Raw genomic sequence first — 23,946 nt, 5'->3', positions numbered from 1 at the left:
TAGGCCCCTCCCCCGCCTCCATCCCGCCCCTCCCCCACTCCTCATTTCCCCATTTCCTGCCCCAAAAAAAAACCCAAAAAGAGGAAATTCAGGGGGGGGAGGGGGGAATGGAGGGGGGGGGAGGGGGTGGGCGTGGTTTGCGCTCGGCCCCGCCCCCCCCTTCCCCATCGTTATAAAAACGGCGCCAAAAAACCCCCGGGGGGTTGGGGGAGGGGCCCCCAAAATCGCCCGAGGATGGGGTGGGGGTGGGGCTGGGTCATGGCCTGGGGGCTGCTGGGAACAGGTAACCCCTCCCCCACCCCGGAAACCCCTCCCCCACCCCCTCCGGGTCACCTCTGGGTGGGGGAGGGGCGGGGAAATTTTTTGGGGAATTTTTTGGGGGTTTTTTGGGGGGGGGGGGAGGGTTTTGAGGGGTGTCCCCCACCCTGTGCCCCTCCCCCACCTTTTACCCCTCCCCCACCTTTTACCCCTCCCCCACATGGGCGCACCTGAGGGTGGGGGAGGGGCGGGAATTTTTTTTTTAAATTTTCCTCTTTTTTTCGGGGGGTGGGGGTGGGGGTCTCACCCCTCCCCCCTCTCCCCCTCCCCCCCTCCCCAGCCGTCCCCGCCCTGCGCTGTCCCCTCTGTGACGTCACCGGCTGCCGCCCCGCCCTCTGCCCCGCCCCCCGCGCCGTTTGCCGCCGCACGACGCTGACGTCACTCAGAGGTACCGGGGGGAGGGGCAAAGGGGGAGGGGCCAAGAGGGAGGGGCGGGGTCACTCCCCCTCCCCCACCCCTCCTTGGTTCCCACCCCTCCCCCCCCGCCCCCAGACGGGCTCGAGCTGCGGCGGGAGGAGAGCGGCTGTGACGTCACGGGCCCGCCAGATGTCGTCATCACGTTCCGATCCCGCGGGGAGCTCGTGACGCTGCGCGAGGAGCGCTGGGGGGAGGGGCCAAAGGACGGCGGGGCGGGGCCCGGCGGGAGCCACGCCCACGACACGCCCAGCAACGGAACCGGTGAGTGAGGGGGGTTGTACTGGTTTATACTGGTCCATACTGGTCCATACTGGTCCAAACTGGTCCAAACTGGTTTATCCTGGTTTATCCCGGTCCAGGCCCCGCCCCCCGGCTCTGCCCCACCTGTGACGGTTTCTGCCCCTCCCCCCTCCCGGCGCTGCCCTGTCCCCGCCCCCAGGATCGCTGCATTGACGTCATCAGCAGGGGACCCGATGGAGGTGGGGGAGGGGCCGGGGGGCGGGGCCAGAGAAAGTGGGGGGAGGGGTTTTGAGGGGGGAGGGGTTGGGGAGGGGCTGGAGAAGTGGGCGGGGCCACAGTGGGGGGAGGGGGTTTGTGTGCATGGGAGGAGCATGGAAAAGGGGGCGTGGCCACATCGGGGGTGGGAGGAGGTTTTTAGCCTGGGGGCGGGGTTTGGGGGGATGTGGGTCGGGTTTTTTTTTTTCCCTATGTGGGCGGGGCCACCCCCGTGACCCCGCCCCGTGACCCCGCCCCGTGACCCCGCAGAGGGGGAGGGGCGGCGGCTCCGGGGGTGTGGCCAGGCCGGGCCCTGCCGGGGCCTCCTCGCGTTCGATTCCGGCCGCGGCCGCCGGGTGGCGCTGAAGTGCTGCGAGAGCGCCCAGTGCGAACTGGGTGAGACTGGGGGGACTGGGAAAGGGTTAATGGGGGATTTGGGGTTACTGGTTTGTACTGGGAGGGGATTGGGATAAACCGGGAGTGACTGGGATGGGATTGGGAGGGACTGGGATAAACTGGTGGGGACTGGGAAAGGGTTAATGGGAGATTTGGGGTTACTGGTTTATACTGGGAGCGACTGGGAATGGACTGGGAGCGACTGGGATGGGATTGGGATAAACTGGGAGGGACTGGGAGGGACTGGGAAAGGGTTAAAGGGGGATTTGAGGTTACTGGTTTGTACTGGGAGGGACTGGGAGGGGCTTGGGGGGACTGGGATGGACTGGGAAAGGCTTAAATGGAGATTCGGGGTTACTGGTTTATATTGGGAGGGCACTGGGATAAACTGGGATGGATTGGGAGGGAGTGGGAAAGGGTTAAAGGGGGATTTGGGGATACTGGTTTATACTGGGAGCGACTGGGAGGGAATTTGGGGTCATTATTGGGGCACTGGGAGGGACTGGGAAATGGTTAAAGGGGGATTTGAGGTTACTGGTTTATACTGGGAGCGACTGGGAGGGATTTCAGTGTGACGGGGACACTGGTTTATACTGGTCTGTGCTGGTTTGAACTGGTTTAAACTGGTTTGCACTGGTCCTTACTGGTCCATGCTGGGGCAGAGGCCGGGCCGCCCTCAGGCTTGAGCTGCTGGGGCTATGACGGCCCCGCCCCCTCGGAAGGCCCCGCCCCCTCGGAAGGCCCCGCCCCCTCGGAAGGCCCCGCCCCGCTGCGCTGCGGGTGGGGGCGGGGCCGCTGCGTCACCGCCTGGGGCCGAGGTGGGGGAGGGGCCACGGGAGGTGGGGGAGGGGTGGAATTGGGGGGGGCGGGGGGGGTCCCTATGGGGCCTCTGTGGGGCTGGGGGGGTCTCTATGGGGTCGGGATTTCTATGGGGTCTCTGTGCGGTCTCTGTGGGGTCTCTGTGGGGCCAGGGGGTCTCTGTGGGGTTTCTATGGAGTCTCTATGGGGCAGGATGATCTCTATGGGGTTTCTATGGGGCTGGAGTCTCTCTGGGGTCTCTGTGGGGTGGGGATTTCTATGGGGTCTCTATGGGGTCTCTATAGGGCTGGGAGGGGTCTCTATGGGGCTGGGGGTGTCTCTGGGGTCTCTATGGGGTCTCTATGGGGCAGGATGATCTCTATGGGGTTTCTATGGGGCTGGGGTCTCTATGGGGTCTCTATGGGGCCGGGGGGTCTCTATGGGGTCTCTATGGGGTTTCTATGGGGCTGGAGTCTCTCTGGGGTCTCTGTGGGGTGGGGATTTCTATGGGCTTTCTATGGGGTCTCTATGGGGTCTCTATGGGGCCGGGGGGTCTCTATGGGGTCTCTATGGGGTCTCTCTGGGGCAGGATGATCTCTATGGGGTTTCTATGGGGCTGGGGTCTCTCTGGGGTCTCTGTGGGGCCGGGGCCCCCCTGACCCCTCCCCATTTCCCCCCCCAGGTCCCGCGGGGTCCCCGTGGCTGCTCCGAGGCTGCGCCAGCCCCGAGTGGTGCCAGAGCCCCGTGGGGCTGGGGGGGCTCTGGGGGGGCTCTGTGGGGCCGGGGGATCCTATGGGGGAACCTATGGGGCCGGGGGGCTCTATGGGGCCGGGGGGCTCTATGGGGCCGGGAGGATCTATAGGGGATTCTATGGGGCCGGGCAGATCTGTGGGGCAGGGAGGATCTGTGGGGGATTCTATGGGGGCTCCTATGGGGCCGGGGGGCTCTATGGGGGCTCCTATGGGGCTGCGCTGCTGCCGCGGCCATTTTTGCAACGCCCTCCCCGGTGACCCCGCCCCGCCCAGCGCCGCCCCTCCCCCCTCGCTCGGGCCCCTCCCCCCCCTGCTCCTCCTCCTCCCCCTCCCCCTCCTCGCTGCCCCACAGGTTTAGGGTGGGGCCGGCCCCGCCCCATTGATGGATCTGGGGGAGGGGTGGGGGCAGGAAAGGGTTAAAAACCCCCAGGGGTGGGGGGAGGGGCGATTGGGGGAGGGGTCGGGGGTGGGGGGGGGCTATGGGGCAGAGCTGTGGGGTTTCTATGGGGTTTCTATGGGGCAGAGACCATTTAGGGCCCCGCTATGGGGCAGAGCTTTGGGGTTTTCTATGGGGTTTTCTATGGGGCAGAGCTGTGGGGTTTTCTATGGGGTTTTCTATGGGGCCGAGCTCTGGGGGCTGTGCTATAGGGCAGAGCTTTGGGATTTTCTATGGGGCTGGGCTATGGGGTTTTCTATGGGGCAGAGCTCTGAGGTTCTGCTGTGGGGCAGAGCTGTGGGGTTTCTATGGGGCTGTGCTATGAGATTTCCTATGGGGCCAAGCTGTGGGATTTTCTATGGGGCAGTGCTTTGAGACCCTGCTATGGGGCAGACCTGTGGGGTTTCCTGTGGGGTTTTCTATGGGACTTTGAGATTTTTCTATGGGGCTTCTATGGGGTTTCTATGGGGCAGAGCTCTGGGTTTTTCTCCCTCTCCATTCCCTGAACCCTCTCCGTGGGGCCCGTGGGGCTCCCTTGGCCTCGCCGTGGGGCGGGGAGCCCCGAGGGGGCCCCACCCGGCCCCACCCGGCCCCGTTCCCATAAATGGGGGCGGTTCTGCCCCACGGGCCGGGGCCGGGCCGGGATGTGGGGCCGGGCCATGGGGGGGGCGCGGCCGCTGCTGCTGCTGCTGCTGCTGCTCCCAGGTACGGGGGGGATTTGGGGGGATTTGGGGGGAATTTGGGGGGATTTGGGGCACCTGGGGGGAATTTGGGGGGTATTTGAGGGGTGGGAAGGGGTCAGGACTTGTGGGGCAGGGAGGGTGTCAGGGCTGAGATCTGTAGGGCAGGGGGAGTTTAGGGTCAGATCTATGGGGCAGGGTCTGTTGGTGATCAGAGCTATGGGGCAAGGGGTCTTGGGGTCAGATTTATGGGGCGGGGGGGTTCAGGGCTGAAATCTGTGGGTCAGGGGGATGTGGGGCAGATAGAGGGGTGTGGCAGGGGTCTGTGGGGCAGAAAAGGGGTGTTTGGGGTCGGATCTGTGGGGCAGGGGAGTTGTCAGGGCTGAGCTCTGTGGGGCAGGGGGGTTTAGGGGTCAGGATCTATGGGGCAGGGGGCGTTCAGGGCTGAGATCTATGGGGCAGGGTCAGATCTATGGGTCAGGATCAGATCTGTGGGACAGGGGGATTTAGGGTCAGATCTATGGGGCAGGGAGAGATTGGGGTCAGATCTGTGGGGCAGGGCAGTGCCAGTGCCGGGATCTGTGGGGCAGGGGGTGTTCAGGGTCAGATCTATGGGGCAGGGGGGGTGTCAAGGCTGAGATCTATGGGGCAGGATCAGATCTATGGGGCAGGGGGATTTAGGGCTGAGCTCTATGGGCCAGGGGGGTTTCTATGGGGCAGGGGGGGTTTCCATGGGGCGGGGTCAGGATCTATGGGGCAGGGGGGTTCAGGGCGTGCCGTGGGTCGGGCAGGACAGGCCGGGGCACGTCCGGGCCCGCGGGGAGGGCGCGGTGACATTCGGGGCGTTCGGGGCCGGTGACGCGTGGGGTGGGGTTGGGGAGGTGTGGGGTGGGAATGTGGGGGGTGGGGATCCATGGGATGGGAATCTATGGGGCACTGATCTATGGGGCACTGATCTATGGGGTCAGGGCTCTGTGGGGTGGGATCTATGGGGCACTGATCTATGGGGTAGGATTTGTGGGGTCACTGATCTATGGGGGCAGTTTAGGGGCAGTTTATGGGGTCAGGGATGTGTGGGGCCCTGATCTATGGGGTGGGATGTGTGGGGTCACTGATCTGTGGGGCACTTTATGAGGTCAGGGCCCCATGGGGCAGTTTATGGGGCCTTGATCTATGGGGCAGGGGTCTATGGGGTGGGATTTATGGGGGCACTGATCTATGGGGCAGGGATGTGTGGGGTCACTGATCTATGGGGCAGTTTATGAGGTCAGGGCCCCATGGGGCACTGATCTATAGAGCAGTGATCTATGGGGTGGATCTATGGGGCAGTTTATGGGCTCAGGGCTCCATGGGGCAGTTTATGAGGCCAGTGATCTATGGGGTGGGATGTGGGACAGGCTCTATAGGGTGGATCTATGGGGCAGTTTATGGAGTCACTGGTCTATGGGGCAGGGCTCTATAGGGTTAATCTATGGGGCAGGATCTATGGGGCTGCGCTGCCTCAGCTGCAGTGAGGATGATGATGGTGGGGTGGATCTATGGGGCAGTTTTTGGGGTCAGGGCTCTATGGGGCAGGGCTCTATGGGGCAGTTTTTGGGGTCCCTGATCTATGGGGCAGAATCTATGGGTCCCTGACCTATGGGGTGGATCTATGGGGCAGTTTTTGGGGTCAGGGCTCTATGGGGCAGGGCTCTATGGGGCAGGGCTCTATGGGGCAGGGCTCTATGGGGCAGTTTTTGGGGTCCCTGACCTATGGGTCCCCGATCTATGGGGCAGGATCTCTGGGGCTGCGCTGCCTCAGCTGCGGTGACGATGATGATGATGATGGCGTCTCCTGCCGCGGCGTCACCGATGTCGCCTGTCCCGACAGCGACGTCTGCGGGGAGGCCCTGGCGGCCGTGACCTGGAGTGAGTGCGGGCTCCCAGTATAGACCAGTACAGACCAGTACAGACCAGTAACCCCAAATCCCCCCTGAACCCTTCCCCAGGCCCTCCCATGGCCCCAAATCCCCTCCCAGTATAGACCAGTATAAACCAGTGACCCCAAATCCCCCCTAATACCCTTCCCCAGGCTCTCCCAGTATAGACCAGTATGGGCTAAACCACCCTGGACCCTTCCCCAGTCCCTCCCAGTATAAACCAGTAACTCCAAATCCCCCCTTTAACCCTTTCCCAGTCCCTCCCATTGTCTCCCAATCCCCTCCCAGTCCATCCCAGTCCATTCCATCCCTCTCCCAGTCCATCCCAGTTTATCCCAGTTTATCCCAGTCCCCTCCCAGTACAAACCAGTAACCCCAAATCCCCCTTTAACCCTTCCCCAGTCCCTCCCAGTCCCCTCCCAGTCCATCCCACCCCTCCCCAATGCCCCCAAATGCCCCCACTGACCCCTCCCCCACTGACCCCTGTGACCTCTGACCCCCCAGGCCACGGTCAGCTGACCCTGGGCTGGCGTGGGTGTGGCCGGGGTCAGCCGGGGTCGCTGGCCAGGGCCCTGACCCTGCCCGGCCTCGTGGCCTTCGAGCGGCGCCGCAACTGCCGGGGGGAGGCGTGCAACGGAGAACTGCCCCTGGGGGGGCAACGGCAGCGGGAACTGCCCCAGGGGGGGCAGCAGGAACCGCCCCCGGCCGGTACGGGGCACTGGGGGGCACTGGGAGGGACTGGGGGGGACTGGGAGGGACTGGGAGGGGATTGGGAGGGACTGGGAGGGACTGGGAAAAGGTAAAAGGGGGATTTGGTGTTACTGGTTTATACTGGGAGGGGACTGGGAGGGACTGGGATAAACTGGGAGGGACTGGGAAAGGGTTAAAGGGGGATTTGGTGTTACTGGTTTATACTGGGAGGGACTGGGAGGGGACTGGGAGTGGTTGGGAGGGACTGGGAAAGGGTTAAAGGGGGATTTGGGGTTACTGGTTTATACTGGGAGGGACTGGGATATACTGGGAGGGGAGTGGGCGGAGCCGGGAGGAGATTGTGGCTGACTGGTTTATACTGGGATGTACTGGGAAGGCGCTGGGGGGGCGGGGCCTCTCTCAGTGCAGGGATTTGGGGAGGGGTCTGTGGGGTGACCCCCCTGACCCCTCCCCCTGACCCCTCCCCCTGGCCCCTCCCCCCAGCCAACAGCTCCGCCCCCTCCCCCAACGGCCTGCGCTGCTATGGCTGCCCCGAGGCCGGGCCCTGCCCCCCCACCACCATCGTCCATTGCTACGGCGACCTCCGCGCCTGTTTCCATGGCAACGTCACCCTGCGCGCAGGTGAGCCCCCGAAACCCCGCCCCCTCTGCTCTAAGCCCCGCCCACTTCGCGCTAAACCGCGCCCCCCTCCTCCCTCAGGTAACCTCACCTTGTGGCGGGAGCTGCGGGGCTGCGTCCCCGATGGCGGCTGCGCCCCCGAGCGCCGCGGCGACGCCGACGCCTCATTGGCCGGCTCCTGTTGCCGTGGCGACCTCTGCAACGACAAGATGGCCGACAAGAGTTTGTTCTCGCCCGATTTGCCCCGGTTGGAGCTGCTGCCGCACGGCCACGCCCCCACGGCCGCGCCCGATAACGCCACGGCGGACGGGGGCGGGAAAAATGGCACCCGCGGCAAGATGGCTGCCGCCGGTGGTGGTGGCAATATGGCCGCCGGTGATCACGTGGGTGGTGGTGATGGGAAAACGGCTGCGCCTGAGCGTGATGTGGGCACCGGGGGCAAGAGGGCTGCTGGGGGCAAGATGGCTGCCGGGGGCAAGATGGCGGATGGGGGCAAAATGGCGGACGGGGGCAAAATGGCTGATGGGGGCAAAATGGCGGACGGGGGCAAAATGGCTGATGGGGATAAGATTGGTGATGGAGACAAGATGGCTGCCAGTGGCAGGATGGTCACCAGGGACAAGATGGCCGACGGAGACAAGATGGCCGACGGAAACAAGATGGCCGACGGAAACAAGATGGCTGACGGAGACAAAATGGCCGACAGAAACAAGATGGCCGACGGAGACAAGATGGCCGATGGAGACAAGATGGCCGACAGAAACAAGATGGCCGACGGAGACAAGATGGCCGATGGAGACAAGATGGCCGACGGAGACAAGATGGCTGATGGAGACAAGATGGCCGCCGGTCACGTGGCCCCCAGGCGGCCAATGGGGCGCAAAGACGGGATCAAGGGCCCGGTGGGGCGGGGCCAATCACTGGGCGGGCCCGGGTGGCTCCTCCCCTTCCTGCTGCTGCCCCTCCTCCGCTGAGGGCGGGGCTTGCTCTGCAATAAATGGGTGTGGCTTGAGCGCTGGTGCCGGAGTCGTTTTTTGGGGGAAATTTGGGATTTTTGAAGGGAATTTGGTGGTAAAAAATTGGTAAATTTGAGGTTAATTATTTGAAGGTTTTTAATTGGGTTTGAATTATTTTTTCCCTGTGTTTTGGGGGTTTTTTTTGTTATATTTTAATTATTTTTCATAATATTTTTCTATTATTATTAGAAATATTATTAATTATTATTAATAATATTATTAATAACTTTATTATAATTATCATTATCATTATCATTATCATTATCATTATTATTCCCTTAAGTCATAATTACCAATATAATTACCTACTATTAAAATTATTTTAATAATATTAAATTTTATTCACTCTAATCGGTGATTATAATTAAGGGTATTATTATTATTATTATTATTATTATTATTATTATTATTATTATTATTATTATTATTATTATTATTGTTATTATTGTTATTATTATTGTTATTATTATTGTTATTATTATTGTTATTATTATTATTATTTTACCCTGGCATCCTAATTACCAATACAATTACCAACCATTATTACAATTTTAGCAATATTTAATTTTATTCACTGTAATTAACAAACATCATTAGCAAAACCTCATTAGGGCTCAGCCAGCCCCTCTCCCACAACCACCCCTCCCCCAAAAATGACCAAAAAAAGGAGATTTTTGTCCCAAAAAACCTTTAATAAATACAAAAGGGGGCGGAGCCAGAAGCTCCCAGTAAAGGGCAGGGGGGTCCCAGTTTGGGGGGGATTTTGAGGGGAAAAGGGCAGGAAAATGAGGGGAAAAGGGAAATATGGAGAAAAAAGGGAAATATGAGGGGGAAAAGGGAAATATGAGGGGGAAAAGGGCGGGAAAATGTGAGGGGGAAAAGAATGGGAAACATGAGGGGAAAAGGCCAAAAATTTGAGGGGAAAAGGGCTGGAAATGTGAGGCGAAAAAAGGGAAATATGAGGGGGAAAAAGGCAGGGAAAAACATGAGGGGGGAAAATGGTGGGAAATGTGAGGGGAAAAGATGAGGGGAAAAGGGAAACGTGAGGGGAAAAGGCAGAAAAAATGTGAGGGGAAAGGGAAATATGAGGGAGGAAAAGAGCGGGAAAATGTGAGGGGAAAAATGTGGGAAACATGAGGGGAAAAGGTGGGAAAACATGAGGGGAAATGGAATTATGAAGATAAAAGAGAAATATGAGGGGGAAAGGGAAATATGAGGGGGAAAAAGAGCGGGAAAACGTGAGGGGAGAAAAAAGGGCGGGAAAACGTGAGGGGAAAAGGGAAATATGGAGAGAAAAGGGAAATATGAGGGGAAAAGGTGGTAAAACATGAAGAGAAAAAGGGAAATATGAAAAGAGAAATATGAGGGAAAAAGGTGGTGAAATATGAAGAGAAAAGAGAAATATGAGGGGAAAAGGGAAATATGAGGGGGAAAAAGAGCGGGAAAACATGAGGGGAGAAAAAAGGGCGGGAAAACGTGAGGGGAGAAAAAAGGGCGGGAAAATGTGAGGGGAGAAAAAAGGGCGGGAAAACGTGAGGGGAGAAAAAAGGGCGGGAAAACGTGAGGGGAAAAGGTGGTAAAACATGAGGGGAAAAGGGAAATATGGAGAGAAAAGGGAAATACGAGGGGAAAAGTTGGGAAACCATGAAGAGGAAAAGGGAAATATGGAGAGAAAAAGGGAAATATGGAGAGAAAAGGGAAATACAAAGGGAAAAGCGTCAGAAGGCGGCGGCGCCGCGGGTGAGGGTGAGCACGGCGTCCATCCAGATCCTCAGGGCCTCGGCGCTGGGCGCCACCAGCCAGAACAGGCGCTCGTAGGTCTTGAGGCAGAAGGTGAGGCGCGGGTTGGGGCTCTGGGGAGGCCATTTTGGGCTCAGCCATGACGGTTCCACCCCCTTTAATGTCCCCTCCCCGCTCAAAATCCCCGAAATTCACAGATTTTTAGTTGTTTTGGTTTTTTTTTGTTTTTTTTTTTTTTTTAATTCACCTTTCCGGCCACGCGGCCGGGGTCGTACCAAACCTCCTCGATGGCTTGGAAGTAGATGACGCCCTTGAGCTTCGTTTGGGCTTGGTCTGGGGAATATGAAAATGGTGGGGGGAAGCCAAAAGCCATTTCCAGATCTGCCTCCATCCCCTGTACCCCAATATTTCACCAGGTACCTCCCCAAAATGCCCCCAAACCCACCCTGGACCCCCATATTGGGCCCCAAAACCCCCCCATATTTCCCCTATAGCCCCCAAACCCACCCTGGACCCCCATATTGGGCCCCAAAACCCCCCCAGTTTTCCCCTATAGCCCCCAAACCCACCCTGGACCCCCATACTGGGCCCCAAAACCCCCCAATATTTCCCCAAAATGCCCCCAAACCCACCCTGGACCCCCATGCAGGGCCCCAAAACGCACCCAGTTTTCCCCTATAGCCCCCAGACCCACCCTGGACCCCCATACTGGGCCCTAAAACCTCCCAATATTTCCTCAAAATGTCCCCAAACCCACCCTGGACCCCCATACTGGGCCCTAAAACCTCCCAATATTTCCTCAAAATGTCCCCAAACCCACCCTGGACCCCCATACTGGGCCCCAAAACCCCCCCAGTTTTCCCCAAAATTGCCCCAGACCCACCCTGGACCCCCATACTGGGCCCCAAAACCCCCCAATATTTCCCCAAAATTGCCCCAGACCCACTCTGGACCCCCATATTGGGCCCCAAAACCCCCCCAGTTTTCTCCTATAGCCCCCAGACCCACCCTGGAACCCCATATTGGGCCCCAAAACCCCCCAATATTTCCCCAAAATGCCCCCAACCCACCCTGGACCTCCATGCAGGGCCCCAAAACCCCCCAATATTTTCCCTATAGGCCCCAGACCCCAAATATTCACCCCAAACCCCACACCCCACCCCCTTTAATGACCCCAAAATCTCCCCCAGACCTCCCCAAAATGCCCCAAAATGCCCCCCCAGTACCCCCATAATAGGCCAGGACCCTCCTCTGGGGGTCCAGGTGGAACCAGCGGCGCCTCCAGGTCTTGATTCTCCCGCCCATTTTGGTGAGGGGACCCCTCAGGGACCCCCCCAAAATCCTCAGGCCCCCGACGGCCTCGGGGCGGTGCCCGCGGGCCCGGAGGGCGCAGAGGAGGTCGGGCTGGAAAAATCCCCCCCGAAAAATAAAAATAATTGGAGTTAATGGTCGGAAAATCGGGGTAGGGAAGGCCCGAAGTATTTCCCGAAATGATTCCCAAATGAATCGCCCAAAAATTTCCACAAATTGACATGAAATCGTCTAAAAAACCCACCCCAAATCTGCATAAAATCCAACGATGAATTGGCCCCCAAATCCCCTAAAAATAATTATTGAAAAATCCACCAAAAAATCCCCCCAAAATCCACCCCAAATTGTGCATAAAATCCAACGATAAATTTGCCCCAAATCCCCTAAAAACAATAATAAAAAATCTCCCCAAAATCCCCCAAAAAATCCCCCCAAAATCTCCCCAAAATCCACTCATAAATTCCCCCAAATCCCCTAAAAATAAAATTAAAAAAATCTCCCCAAAAATCCCCCCAAAATCCGCATAAAATCCAATGATGAATTGGCTCCCAAATCCCCTAAAAATAATAAAATCCACCCAAAAAATTCCCCCAAAATCCACCCGAAATCTCCCCAAAATCCCCTCAAAATTCCTCCCTAAATCCCCCTCAAATCTCCCAAAAAAAATCACACAAAAATCTCCCAAAAATCCCCCCAAAAATCCACCCCAAATTCCCCCCAAATGTCCCCAAAAATCCGCCCAAAATCTCCTCAAACCCCCCGCCAAAATTCAATCATTGAGGGGGCGGAGTCACCTCAGGAGGAGGCGTGGCCTGAGCTGGAGGGGGCGTGGCTTGTGCTGTAGCAGGCGGGGCGGCATCAGAAATGGGCGTGTCCGTGGTGGGCGGGGCCTTGACAGCTTTTCGAGCTTCCTGCAGTTTGGGGGGCAGTGAAGCCACGCCCCCTTTGACCACACCCACAAAGCCACGCCCATCACAGACCACAGCCCCAATTAAGCCACGCTTCCAATCATTTAAACCACACCCCCATAATTCACCAAATTCGCCCATTTTAGGACAGGCCCACCCCTGACCACACCCACCAGGACCTCCCCCTTCCAAGCCACGCCCACACCCTGTTAAGCCACACCCACAAAATCATTTAAATAACATTGCCACGCCCTAATATGACATGATAACCCCTCCATTTTCCGCCACGCCCGCCCCAAGAGCCCACCGCCCAAGCCACGCCCACAAAGACCACACCCAACCAAACCACGCCCACAGGCCAATTAAACCACACCCCCACAATGCATTAAATTGTTTAAATTTCCCTTTTTAGGCCACGCCCACTCCCGCCAGGACCACACCCACCCACACCCCTCCCACCATGACCACACCCAACCAAGCCACTCCCAGCATGACCACGCCCCCCCCCCCGAGGCCACGCCCCCTACCCTGGCGCGCAGGAGCCGCTCGCGCTCGGCCAAGGCCTCCCGGACCCGCAGCTCCAGTTGGGCCAATTGGAGACAGGCACTGGGCAAACTGGGGTTACTGGGGGGATTCTGGGGCACTTTTGGGGCATTTTTGGGGCATTTTGGGGTGATTTTTGAGGTGGTTTTGGGTCTGCTTTGGGTCATTTTGGGTCATTTTTGGGGCACTTTTGAAGTGGTTTAGGGGCGGTTTTAGGGTCAGTTTTAGGGATGGTTTTGGGGTCAGTTTGGGGCGAATTTTTGGGGTGCTTTGGGGTCACTTCAGGGTCAGTTTTAGGGTCGGTTTTAGGGTCAGTTTTGGGTCAGTTTTGGGCTAAATTTGAGGTAGTTTCGGGATCTGATTTGGGCCTATTTTTGGATCAGGTTTTGCGTATTTTAGGGTCAGTTTTAGGTTTAGTTTTGGGGTCATTATTGGGTCATTTTTGGGGCATTTTTGGGTCACTTTTGAGGTGGTTTAGGGTCAGTTTTGGGTCATTTTTGGGTCATTTTTGAGGTGGTTTAGGGTCAGTTTTGGGTCAGGTTTGGGTCATTTTTGGGGCACTTTTGAGGTGGTTTAGGGTCAGTCTTAGGGTTGGTTTTAGGATCAGTTTTGGTGTCAGTTTTGGGCTAAATTTGGGGTGGTTTAGGGTCACTTTTGGGTCATTTTTGGGGCATTTTTGGGGTGCTTTTGATATGGTTTAGGGTCGGTTTTAGGGCCAGTTTTAGGGATGGTTTTGGGGTCAGTTTTGGATCAGTTTTGGGATCAATTTTAGGATCAGTTTTGGTGTCAGTTTTGGGCTAAATTTGGGGTGGTTTAGGGGTCACTTTTGGGTCAGTTTAGGGTCAGTTTTGGGGTCTGTTTTGGACCAATTTTAGGATCAGATTTTGCGTATTTTAGGGTCAATTTTAGGTTTAGTTTTGGGGTCAGTTTTAGGTCAGTTTTGGGGTCACTTTTGGGTCATTTTTGGGGTCTGTTTTGGACCAGTTTTAGGATCAGATTTTGCGTATTTTAGGGTCAATTTTAGGTTTAGTTCTGGGGTAATTTTTGGGTCAGTTTTGGGGTGTTTTAGGGTCAGTTTGGGGCCAGTTTTAGGCCAATTTTAGGGTCAGTTTTGGGGTGTTTTAGGGCATTTTTGGGGTCACCCCCAGCTCACCTGTATGATTCAGGGTCCAGCGGCAGCCCCAGAGAACCTGGGGGGGCAAATCAGCACCAAAAACCCCCAAAATTCCACCCAAAACTGCCCAAAAATCCCCCCCAAATAAGCCCCAAAATTCCCCCCAAATAAACCCCAAAATCTCCCACAAAATCCTCCCAAAAAACCCAAAATCCTCCCCAAAAAACCCAAAATCCTGCCCCCAAAGAAAGCAAAATACCCCCCAAAAAAACCCCAAATCCTCCCCAAAAAACCCAAAATCCTCCCCCCAAAAAAACCCCAAATCCCACCCCAAAAAACCCCAAATCCTCCCCAAACCCCACCCCAAACTCCCGCCCCTCCCCCACGCCAACCCCCCCAAATCCCCCCCAAATTTCGCCCCTCCCCCACCCCAAATCCTCCCAAAATCCCCCCCAAAATCCCGCCCCTCCCCCATCCCCCAAGCCCCGCCCCCCACTCCCCAAGCCCCTCCCCCTCACCGTGTTGGGAGCGGGGGCGGGGCGGGGCTTGGGGGTGGGGGAGGGGCCCCGTTCCCGGCCTCTCCCCTCCCCCACCCCGGCGGCGGGGGAGGCTCTCGGACCTTTGGAGACCAATGGAGCCCTGGGGGGAGGGGCCGAGGGGTCACGGAGGGGTCACGGAGGGGTCACGGAGGGGTCATGGAGGGGTCACGGAGGGGTCATGGAGGGGTCACTCAATGGTCACTCATTGGTCACTCTGTGGTCTCTCTGGTCACTCATTGGTCATTGGTCTCTCTGGTCACTCATTGGTCACTCATTGGCCACCCATTGGTCAGTGGTCACTCTCTGGTCACTCATTGGTCATTGGTCTCTCTGGTCACTCATTGGTCACTCATTGGTCACTCATTGGTTACTCTGTGGTCACTCTGGTCACTCATTGGTCACTCATTGGTCACTCTGGTCACTCATTGGTCACTCATTGGTCACTCATTGGTCATTGGTCACTCAGTGGTCACCCATTGGTCACTCATTGGTCACCCATTGGTCACTCTGGTCACTCACCCTGACCGAGCTGCTCAGCGCCAGCACCCGGGGGCGCTCGCAGGGGGGCCCCAGGAGGATCCAACTGCGATCGGTGCGGTGCGAGAACATCAGCTGGGAAAAATGGGGCGAAAACGGCCAGAATCGGGAAAAACGGGAGAATTCAACCCAAAACGGGGAAAAAACGGGAAAAATCAACCAAAAATGGGGAAAAAAACGGGAAAAATCAACCAAAATGGGGAAAAATGGGGAAAAATCAACCCAAAATCGGGAAAATCAACCCAAAATCTCCCCCAAAAATTTCCCCCAAATTTCCCCTGAATTTCCCCCAAATTTTTCCTCAAATTCCCCCAAATTCTCCCCAAATTTCTCCCGAATTTTCCCCAAAATTTCCCCAAAATTTTCCCCAAATTTCCCCCCAAATTTCCCCTGAATTTCCCCCAAATTTTTCCCCAAAATTTGCCCAGTTTTCCCCCCAAATTTTTCCCCAAATTTCCCCCGAATTTCTCCCGAATTTCCCCAAATTTCCCCTGAATTTCCCCCAAATTTTTCCCAAATTTTCCCCCAAATTTTCCCCGAATTTTTCCCAAATTTTCCCCGAATTTTCCCCGAATTTCCCCCCAACCACCCCCGGCATTGGGTGGGGGAGGGGCCGCACCTGCCCCCCCGCCGTCACCGCCGCCTGCGGTGACGTCACCGCCTCCGACGTCACCGCCTCCGACGTCACCGCCGGCCCCGCCCCCGCCTCCGACGTCGCCTCTGCCCCTCCCCCCCCTCCTTCTTCGGGGGGGGGCTCGTCCTGAAGGAGGGGGGGGAGGGGGTTGGTGATGACGTCATGGGGTGGGGGAGGGGCCATGGAATGGGTGGGGGAGGGGCGCACCTCCAGCCTCAGCCTCTCCAGCTCCGCCTCGGGCCCGTCCTGGATCCCAGTTCAGACCAGTTTGGAATGGAGACGGCCCCAGTACAGACCAGTACAGACCAGTACAGACCAGTACAGACCAGTGACCCCCTCCCAGTCCCTCCCAGTACAAACCAGTGACCCCGAACCCCCATTTAACCCTTTCCCAGTCCCTCCCAGTTTATCCCATTATCCCCCAGTTGCCCCCCAATCCACTCCCAGTCCCTCCCAGTACAAACCAGTAACCCCGACCCCCCCTTTAACCCTTTCCCAGTCCCCCCCAATCCCCTCCCAGTGTAAACCAGTACAAACCAGTAACTCCAAACCCTTTCCCAGTCCCTCCCAGTTTGATCCCAGTCCCCCCAGTCCCCTCCCAGTATGAACCAGTAACCTCAAATCCCCCTTTAACCCCTTCCCAGTCCCTCCCAGGTTATCCCAGTATCCCCCAGTCCCCCCCAATCCCTCCCAGTACAAACCAGTAACCCCAAACGCCTCCCAGTTTGATCACAGTCTCTCCCAGTTTGATCCCAGTCCCCCCCAATCCCCTCCCAGTACAAACCAGTAACCCCGAGCCCCCCTTTAACCCTTTCCCAGTTTATCCCAGTTTGATCCCAGTCCCTCCCAGTTCCCCCCAGTCTCACCCGCCGGGGGGAGGGGTCTCTGTCCCCCCCGCCGCGTTGCACCATGGGAGGAAGGCACGGGAGGGGTCAAAGGTCAGCTCCGGCCTCCCCCTCCCCCTCCCCCGGCGCCCCCCGAGCTCCGCGCGCGCCGGGCCCGGCGGGGGCGGGGGGGGCGTGGCCTCGGCGGTGACGTCATCGCGCTCACCTGGACGCGCCGGTTCCGCCCGCACCTGGGGGCAACATGGGGGGGCGGGGCCGAACCGTGAGAAGCGGCCACGCCCCCTTTTCCCACGCCGGGCCACGCCCTCTTTCCCTCCACCCCCAATAAAAGCCACGCCCACTCCAGCCTCGTTCCGGATCCGCTTTTTTTTATTGGCGGAACGGCAAAAAGGGGGCGGGGCCACGCGCTGGGGGGGTTGAAACGAGACGGGGCGTGGCCTCGCCAAAGGGGGCGTGGTTTAGCCGAAAATGGAGTGGGGGGGTTTCTGTAAAGGAGGCGTGGCTTCGGCCGGAAATGGGCGTGGCTAAGGCTCGTCCTGGATCCCGCAGCGGAGATTGGCCGGGATGGCGATGTCTGAGAAAAGGGGGAGATTTGGGGGGAATTCGGGGGATTTTGGGGAATTTTGGGGGAATTTGGGGGATTTGGGGATTTTTGAGGGGATTTTGGGGCTTTTTGGGGGGAATTTTTTTTGAGTTTTTCGGGGAATTTTGAGGGAGACTTTGGGGGAGATCTTGGGGATTTTGAGGATTTTTGGGATATCCGGGGATTTTTTTTTTGAGGGATTTGCAGATTTTTGGGAGATTCTGGCAATTTTGGGGAGGATTTAAGGGATTTAGAGGGGTTTGGGGGATTTGGGGGGGATTTTGTTGGAATTTTGGGGGATCTGTGGGACTCTGGGAGGTTTTGGGGGATTTGGACATTTTTGAGGGGATTTTGGGGAGGATTTGGGGAATTTGGGGGGGATTTTAGGAGATTTAGTTGGACTTTTGGGGGATTTTGAGGGATTCGGGGAGGTTTTTGGGATTTGGGCATTTCTGGGAGGATCTGGGGGCATTTTGGGAATTTTCCGGGGATTTTTGGGAGGCATTTTGGGGTCATTTGGGGTTTTTTGGAGGTGGTTTTGGGTCGTTTTGGTTCAGGAGGGTTTTTTGGGGGGGATTTTGGGGGTTTTGGGGTTCGGGGGGGTTTGGGGTGTTTTGGGGGCGGGGTCGGGGGGGTTGGGGGCGTGGCCTGACCCATGAGGCGGGGGCGGGGCAGCTGCAGGTTCCCCATCAGCTCCACGAAGGCGTCGGCGCTCAGGGTCAGCCGGGGGTTGTGGCGCCGCTCCTCCCCCACCGTGGACATGGTGTGACCTGAGGGGGGGGAGGGGGAGGGGAGGGGTGACCCCCGAGTGACCCCTGACCGCTGAGTGACCCCTCAGCGCCGCCCCTCCCCCACCGTGGACCTGAGGCGGGGGGAGGGGCAGAGCCCTGGGTGACCCCCGAGTGACCCTCTTGGTTTGCCCCTCCCCCCACCCCTTCGGCCCCGCCCCTCCCCCACCCGTTCCAACCCCTCCCCCCCGGGGTTCACTGGGACACACCCCCCCCTTGCCCCTCCCCCCATTTACCCCTTTCCCCCCTCAGCCCCTCCCCCTCTCCATTTAGCTCTTCCCCCTCCCCACTTAGCCCCTCCCCCTCTCCATTTAGCTCCTCCCCCCCCATTTAGCCCCTCCCCCACCATTGTATTCGTGCCCCGGCTCCACCCGGCCCTGCATGCACGGAACCACAGCCCCTCCCCCACGCCCCATGGCCCCTCCCCCTCCCCATGGCCCCTCCCCCTCGCCGTTTGGCCCCGCCCCCACCGTGGTAGTCGTGCCCCGGGTACACCCGGCACTCCTCGGGGAGGCTGAAGATTCGCTCGTGCACCGAGCGGTGCAGGGTGCGCGCGCAGCCTGCGGGGGGCGGGGCCGAAAGGGGGCGGGGCCGCAAGGGGGAGCCATGGCGACCGAGATACGCCGCGGTCACCATGGCAATGGGGGGGGGGGGGAGAGAGAGAGGGAGGGAAGGGGGAGGGGGGGAAACCAGTGACTCCCAGTACAAACCAGTAACGGGAAATGGCCCCAGGAGGCTTGGCTGGTTCACAGCCCCAGTGTGCCCCAGTATAAACCAGTGCACCCCAGTATAAACCAGTGAATCCCAGTATAAACCAGTGCATCCCAGTATAAACCAGTGCGCCCCAGTATAAACCAGTGAACCCCAGTATAAACCAGTGCGCCCCAGTATAAACCAGTAACCTCAAATCCCCCTTTAACCCCAGCCTCCCAAATCCCCTCCCAGTATAAACCAGTAACCCCAAATTCCCCTTTTTACCCCCTCCCAGCCCCGCCAATCTCCTCCCAGTATAACCAAGTATAACCCAGTATATCCCAGTATAACCAGTATAACCAGTATATCCCAGTATAACCCAGTCCATCCCAGTATATCCCAGTCTATCCCAGTATAACCCAGTCCATCCCAGTATAAACCAGTATAACCCCGTACCCTGCTGGAAGTCGGTGCGGCCGCAGCCCCGCACCAGCAGCGCGTCCCCCGTGAAGGCCATGGAGGCGTCGTCCAGCACGAAGGTGACGCAGCCGGGGGTGTGCCCGGGGGTGGGCACCACCCGCAGGGCCTGGAACCCCCAAAAACGGGGTCAGGGGAGCCAAAAAACCCCAAAAACGGGGTCAGGGACCCCTGAAACGGGTCAGGGGAGCCAAAAAACCCCAAAAACGGGGTCAGGAAACCCAAAATGAGGTCAGGGAACCCAAAAAACCCCAAAAATGGGGTCAGGGAACCCAAAAAGCCCCAAAACCTCCAAACTCTGCCCAGGGACCCCCAGAACCTCCCCCAGGGACCCCACAGGCCCCTCCCCCTTCCGCGAAGCCCCTCCCCTTTTAAAGCCCCTCCCCATTTCCCAAAGCCCCTCCCCTGTTAAAGCCCCTCCCCATTTCCCAAAGCCCCTCCCCCTTTACCGAAGCTCCTCCCCCTTTGCCGAAGCCCCTCCTCCTTCCACCCAATGTCACCCCCACAGGTGACCCAGATCCGCCCCTCCCCCACCCTAAACAGCCCCTCCCCCGCCGTTATCGGGGTGGGGGGGGATGGGCAGGGCCGGGTGGGGGATGGGTGGATTGGGGGGGTGGGGAATTGATTGAATTGGGGGTGGGGGAGGGGATGGGGGCAGGATGGGGGGATGGGTTAAGGTGGGGGATGGGGAATTGATGGGGGGTGGGGGATGGGGGGGGATGGGTCAGTGTGGGGGATGGGCAGGGTGGGGGCGGGGCTCTCACGAAGGCCCCGAATCGCGGCCCTTGCCCCTCCCCCCCAGGCGCAGGTCTCTATCAGGGAGGGGTGGGGGATGGGCAGGGTGGGGGCGGGGCTCTCACGAAGGCCCCGAAGCGCAGCTCGTCCCCCTCCCCCAGCCGCAGGTCGGCGCTGGCGCCGCTGTCCCGGCCGATGGCGCTGCTGCAGCCCAGGGCGCGGCGCAGGGCCCCCGAGCCCGTCACGTGATCCGCGTGGCAGTGCGTATTGGCTGGGAGGGGGAGTGACGTCATCACCTCGGGGGTGACGTCACCGGGGTCCCCAGTGCCCTCCCAGTACATCCCAGTAACCCCCAGTAGCTCCCAGAGCCCGTCACGTGATCCGCGCGGCAATGGGTATTGGCTGGGGGAGGCGGTGACGTCATCAGGGTGATGTCATCGGCATCCCCAGTACATCCCAGTAAGATCCCAGTATAACCCAGTATCTCCCAGTATAACCCAGTGCCCTCCCAATACATCCCAGTACATCCCAGTAGCCCTCAGAGCCGGTCATGTGACCAGCCCGGCGATGCGTATTGGCTGGGAAAGGGGATGATGTCATCACGGTGACGTCATTGGATGACGTCACGGGGGGGGGGCAAAGGTCCCATCCCTGCCCCAGCAGCTCCCGGGTTTTGGGGGCTTTTGGTGAATTTTGGGGTGAATTTGATCATTTTAAAAATGATTTTGGGATGATTTCGGCCATTTTTGGTGATTTTGGGGTGATTTTCTGTGATTTTGGGTGATTTTCTGGTGAATTTTGGGTGATTTTGGATTATTTCAGTGATTTTCTGTGATTTTGGACAATTTTGGCAATTTTTTGGTGTTTTTTTTTGGTGACTTCGAATGATTTTGGGGAATTTCAGGGATTTTGGTGATTTGGGGTCATTAAGGTGATTTTTGAGTGATTTTTTTTTGCTGATTTCAGCGATTATTCAATGATTTTGGATGATTTTGTTGATTTTTGGGTGATATCGGCTGATTTTTTATTTTAGTGATTTCGGGTGATTTCTGGATTAATTTTGGTTGATTTTGATGATTTTGCTGATTTTTGGCTGGTTCTCAGTGGTGTTTAAATTATTTCAGTGATTTTTTTGTGATTTTGGGGATGATTTGGGCTCTTTTGGGGTGATTTTTGGTTGATTTTTAGGTGATTTGGGGTGATTTTGGTGATTTTTGTCTGATTTTCAGTGATTTTGGTGAATTCGGTGATTTTTGGTTGATTTCAGCAAACTTTGGGTGATTTCTGGTAATTTTGGTTGATTTCAACTGATTTTGGGGTGATTTTTACATGATTTTAGGTGATTTTGGTTATTTTTGGGTGATTTTCAGTGATTTGGGTGATTTTTTGCGACGCAGGCGATCATTGGACGATTTTGGTGAATTTTGGCTGAATTTTTTGAATTTTTTAAAATGACTTTGGGTGATTTTGGTGATTTTTGGGCTGATTTTGCCTATTTTGGTTCTTTTTGACTCCCCAGGGCCCTTTAAGGACATGGGAGGAGCCGTGGGTGGGGCTTGACTGGACAGGTGGGAAGAGCTTAACTGGGCGTGACCTTGAGTTGGGAGGGGCTTAAAGGGAAGATGGGCGTGGCTTAATTGGGTGAGGTGTTGTGGGCGTGGCCTAAACGAGAGGGGTTTAAAGGGGTGTGGCGCTGTGGGTGGAGCTTAATCTGACAGCATTGTGGGCGTGGCTTCGTATCTGGATGGGCGGGGCTTAAACCGACAAATGGGTGTGGTTTAAATGGGTGTGGTGCTGTGGGCGTGGCCTAAGCCGCCCCATTGGGGGCGTTTAAAGGGGCATTGTCCTGTGGGTGGAGCTTAAATGGACAGAGCATTGTGAGTTGTGAGTGTGGCTTCGTATCTGGATGGGCGGGGTTTAAACCGACGAGTGGGCGGGGTTTGCGGGGGCGTGGTCGGTGGGCGGGGCCTGACCTGCGTAGCGCAGGGTGAGGCCGAGCTCCCGCAGCAGCCGCAGGTCCCGGGGCACCGTCTCCAGCACGGGGTCGATGATGACGGCGTCGCCGGTGGCGGCGTCCGCCAGCAGGTAGGTGTAGGTGCAGGAGGAGGCCTCGAAGAGCTGGGAAAACAGCCCCAAAATAGCCCAAAATAGCCTCAAAAAATCGCTGAATTAATGCTGAAAATGCCCTCGAAAAATAGCCCGAAAATAGCCCAAAATAGTCTCAAAAATCGCTGAAATAATCCTGAAAATAGCCTCAAAAATAGCCCAAAAATAGCCCAAAATAGCCTCAAAAATCGCTGAAATAATCCTGAAAATGTCCTCAAAAAATCGCTGAAATAATCCTGAAAATAGCCCCAAAAATAGCCCAAAATAGCCTCAAAAAATACCCCAAAATAGCCTCAAAAATCGCTGAAATAATCCTGAAAATAGCCTGAAAAAATAGCCCAAAATAGCCTCAAAAATCGCTGAAATAATCCTGAAAACAGCCCCCAAAATAGCCCAAAATAGCCTCAAAAAATAGCCCCAAATAGCCTCAAAAAATCGCTGAAATAATCCTGAAAATGTCCTCAAAAAACAGCCTGAAAATGGTCTCAAAAATAGCCCAAAAATAGCCCAGAACCGCCTCAAAAATCGCTGAAATAATCCTGAAAATGCCCTCAAAAATAGCCCGAAAATAGCCCCAAAAAATAACTGAAAATCTCCTGAAATTGTCCTGGAAAAAACACCGAAATATCCTCGAAAATGAATTCAAAATCTCCTGGAAAGATCCTCAAAAAATAACTAAAAATATCCTGAAAACATTCTCAAAATATCCACCAAAAAACCCCTTGAAAAATACCACAAAACCTCATTAAAAAAACCCCAAAAAATCTCCACAAAAAAACCCTCAAAAAATCTCCACCAACAATCCCCAAAATTTCCTCAAAACCCCCCTGAAAAATCTCCTCAATAAAAACCCCAAAACCCCCGAAACCTCTTAAAAATCTCCTCCAAAAATCGCCAGAAAATCAAAATTTCCTCGAAACCCCCACCAAAAAAAAAGAAAATTTCCTCGAAATCTTCACCAAAAAAACCCCAAAACCTCAAAATCTCCTAAAAAACCCCAAAACCTCCTCAGAAAACCCCAAAATCTCCTCAAACCCCCCCCATTTCCGCTCCTTCCGCCCCTCCCCCGCTCCCCTCACGAACCCTCCCCTCCCCCCCCCGCGACCTTTGACCCCTCCCTGACCCCTCAACCACTCCCCTCCCCCCCAATTGAAACCCCCCGGCCCCTCCCCTCCCCCACCTGCCGGAACAGCAGCCGCCGCCCCTCCCCCCGCGGCGCTGTCGCGAGGCCTCGCACTGTCGCGACAGAGGCGGCGACAGAAGCGGCGACAGCGCGGAGCAACATGGCGGCGGCGGCGGGGCCCCACCGGGAAGGCGAGGCCGCTTTAAGAGGGGAAGGGGCGGGGCTTGAAGGCCTTAAAGGGAGGCGGGGCCGCGCTTAAAGCGGCGACGCGGCTTAAAAGGGCAACGGCGGGGCCGGAAATGGAATTTAATGGCGGGAGGTGGGGCCCGCATTAAAGGGGCAATGCTTGGGGGCGCGGCTTATATTTATCATACATTTATTGAGGATATTTAACTATTCATTATATACTCATTTATAATTGTTCTGTATTATTATATATTTATTTGGAATATTTGTATATTTATTATACATTTATTTATCATCTTTATATTTTTATTATATATTTCTTTATAATCTTTATATATTTATTATATATTCATTAAATATTTATATATTAATTGTATATTCCTTTACAATATTTCTATATTTAGTATACATTTATAATCTATTTATTTAGACTATTTTTTGTTTTATATATATCTATTATATATTCATTATGTATTTATTTAGAATATTTTTACATTTATCATCTATTTATTTACAATATTTATCTAT

The 23,946-nt window shown here is 56.3% G+C and overlaps 3 protein-coding genes across 3 annotated transcripts; 1 reads left to right on the top strand and 2 right to left on the bottom strand.

Moving 5' to 3' along the window:
• The first annotated feature begins 214 nt into the window (after positions 1-214).
• On the top strand, positions 215-8,552 carry LOC136570396 (uncharacterized). The gene is made up of 9 exons (XM_066570875.1): positions 215-283; positions 599-706; positions 811-996; positions 1,095-1,214; positions 1,501-1,626; positions 6,069-6,200; positions 6,716-6,919; positions 7,406-7,543; positions 7,622-8,552. Exons 1-9 carry the CDS (start codon positions 235-237, stop codon positions 8,512-8,514), a joined length of 1,956 nt encoding a protein of 651 aa, XP_066426972.1. The 5' UTR covers positions 215-234; the 3' UTR covers positions 8,515-8,552.
• Positions 8,553-9,227: 675 nt separating this feature from the next.
• On the bottom strand, positions 9,228-16,905 carry PHLDB3 (pleckstrin homology like domain family B member 3). Its single transcript, XM_066570866.1, has 11 exons — positions 16,749-16,905; positions 16,090-16,128; positions 15,868-16,008; positions 15,231-15,323; positions 14,691-14,811; positions 14,212-14,248; positions 13,043-13,121; positions 12,402-12,518; positions 11,523-11,700; positions 10,544-10,629; positions 9,228-10,409 (listed from the first exon to the last, which is right to left on the bottom strand). Exons 1-11 carry the CDS (start codon positions 16,791-16,793, stop codon positions 10,275-10,277), a joined length of 1,071 nt encoding a protein of 356 aa, XP_066426963.1. The 5' UTR covers positions 16,794-16,905; the 3' UTR covers positions 9,228-10,274.
• Positions 16,906-17,075: 170 nt separating this feature from the next.
• ETHE1 (ETHE1 persulfide dioxygenase) lies at positions 17,076-23,420 on the bottom strand. Its single transcript, XM_066570867.1, has 7 exons — positions 23,290-23,420; positions 21,977-22,121; positions 20,129-20,274; positions 19,248-19,377; positions 18,569-18,658; positions 17,964-18,080; positions 17,076-17,301 (listed from the first exon to the last, which is right to left on the bottom strand). Exons 1-7 carry the CDS (start codon positions 23,392-23,394, stop codon positions 17,252-17,254), a joined length of 783 nt encoding a protein of 260 aa, XP_066426964.1. The 5' UTR covers positions 23,395-23,420; the 3' UTR covers positions 17,076-17,251.
• Between the last annotated feature and the right edge of the window lie 526 nt (positions 23,421-23,946).

The sequence above is a fragment of the Molothrus aeneus genome, unplaced genomic scaffold (genome assembly GCF_037042795.1).
Source record: "Molothrus aeneus isolate 106 unplaced genomic scaffold, BPBGC_Maene_1.0 scaffold_328, whole genome shotgun sequence".
NCBI lineage: Eukaryota > Metazoa > Chordata > Aves > Passeriformes > Icteridae > Molothrus > Molothrus aeneus.
The sequence above is the reverse complement of the archived record's forward strand: the minus strand, read 5'-3'. Positions and strand labels throughout refer to the sequence as shown.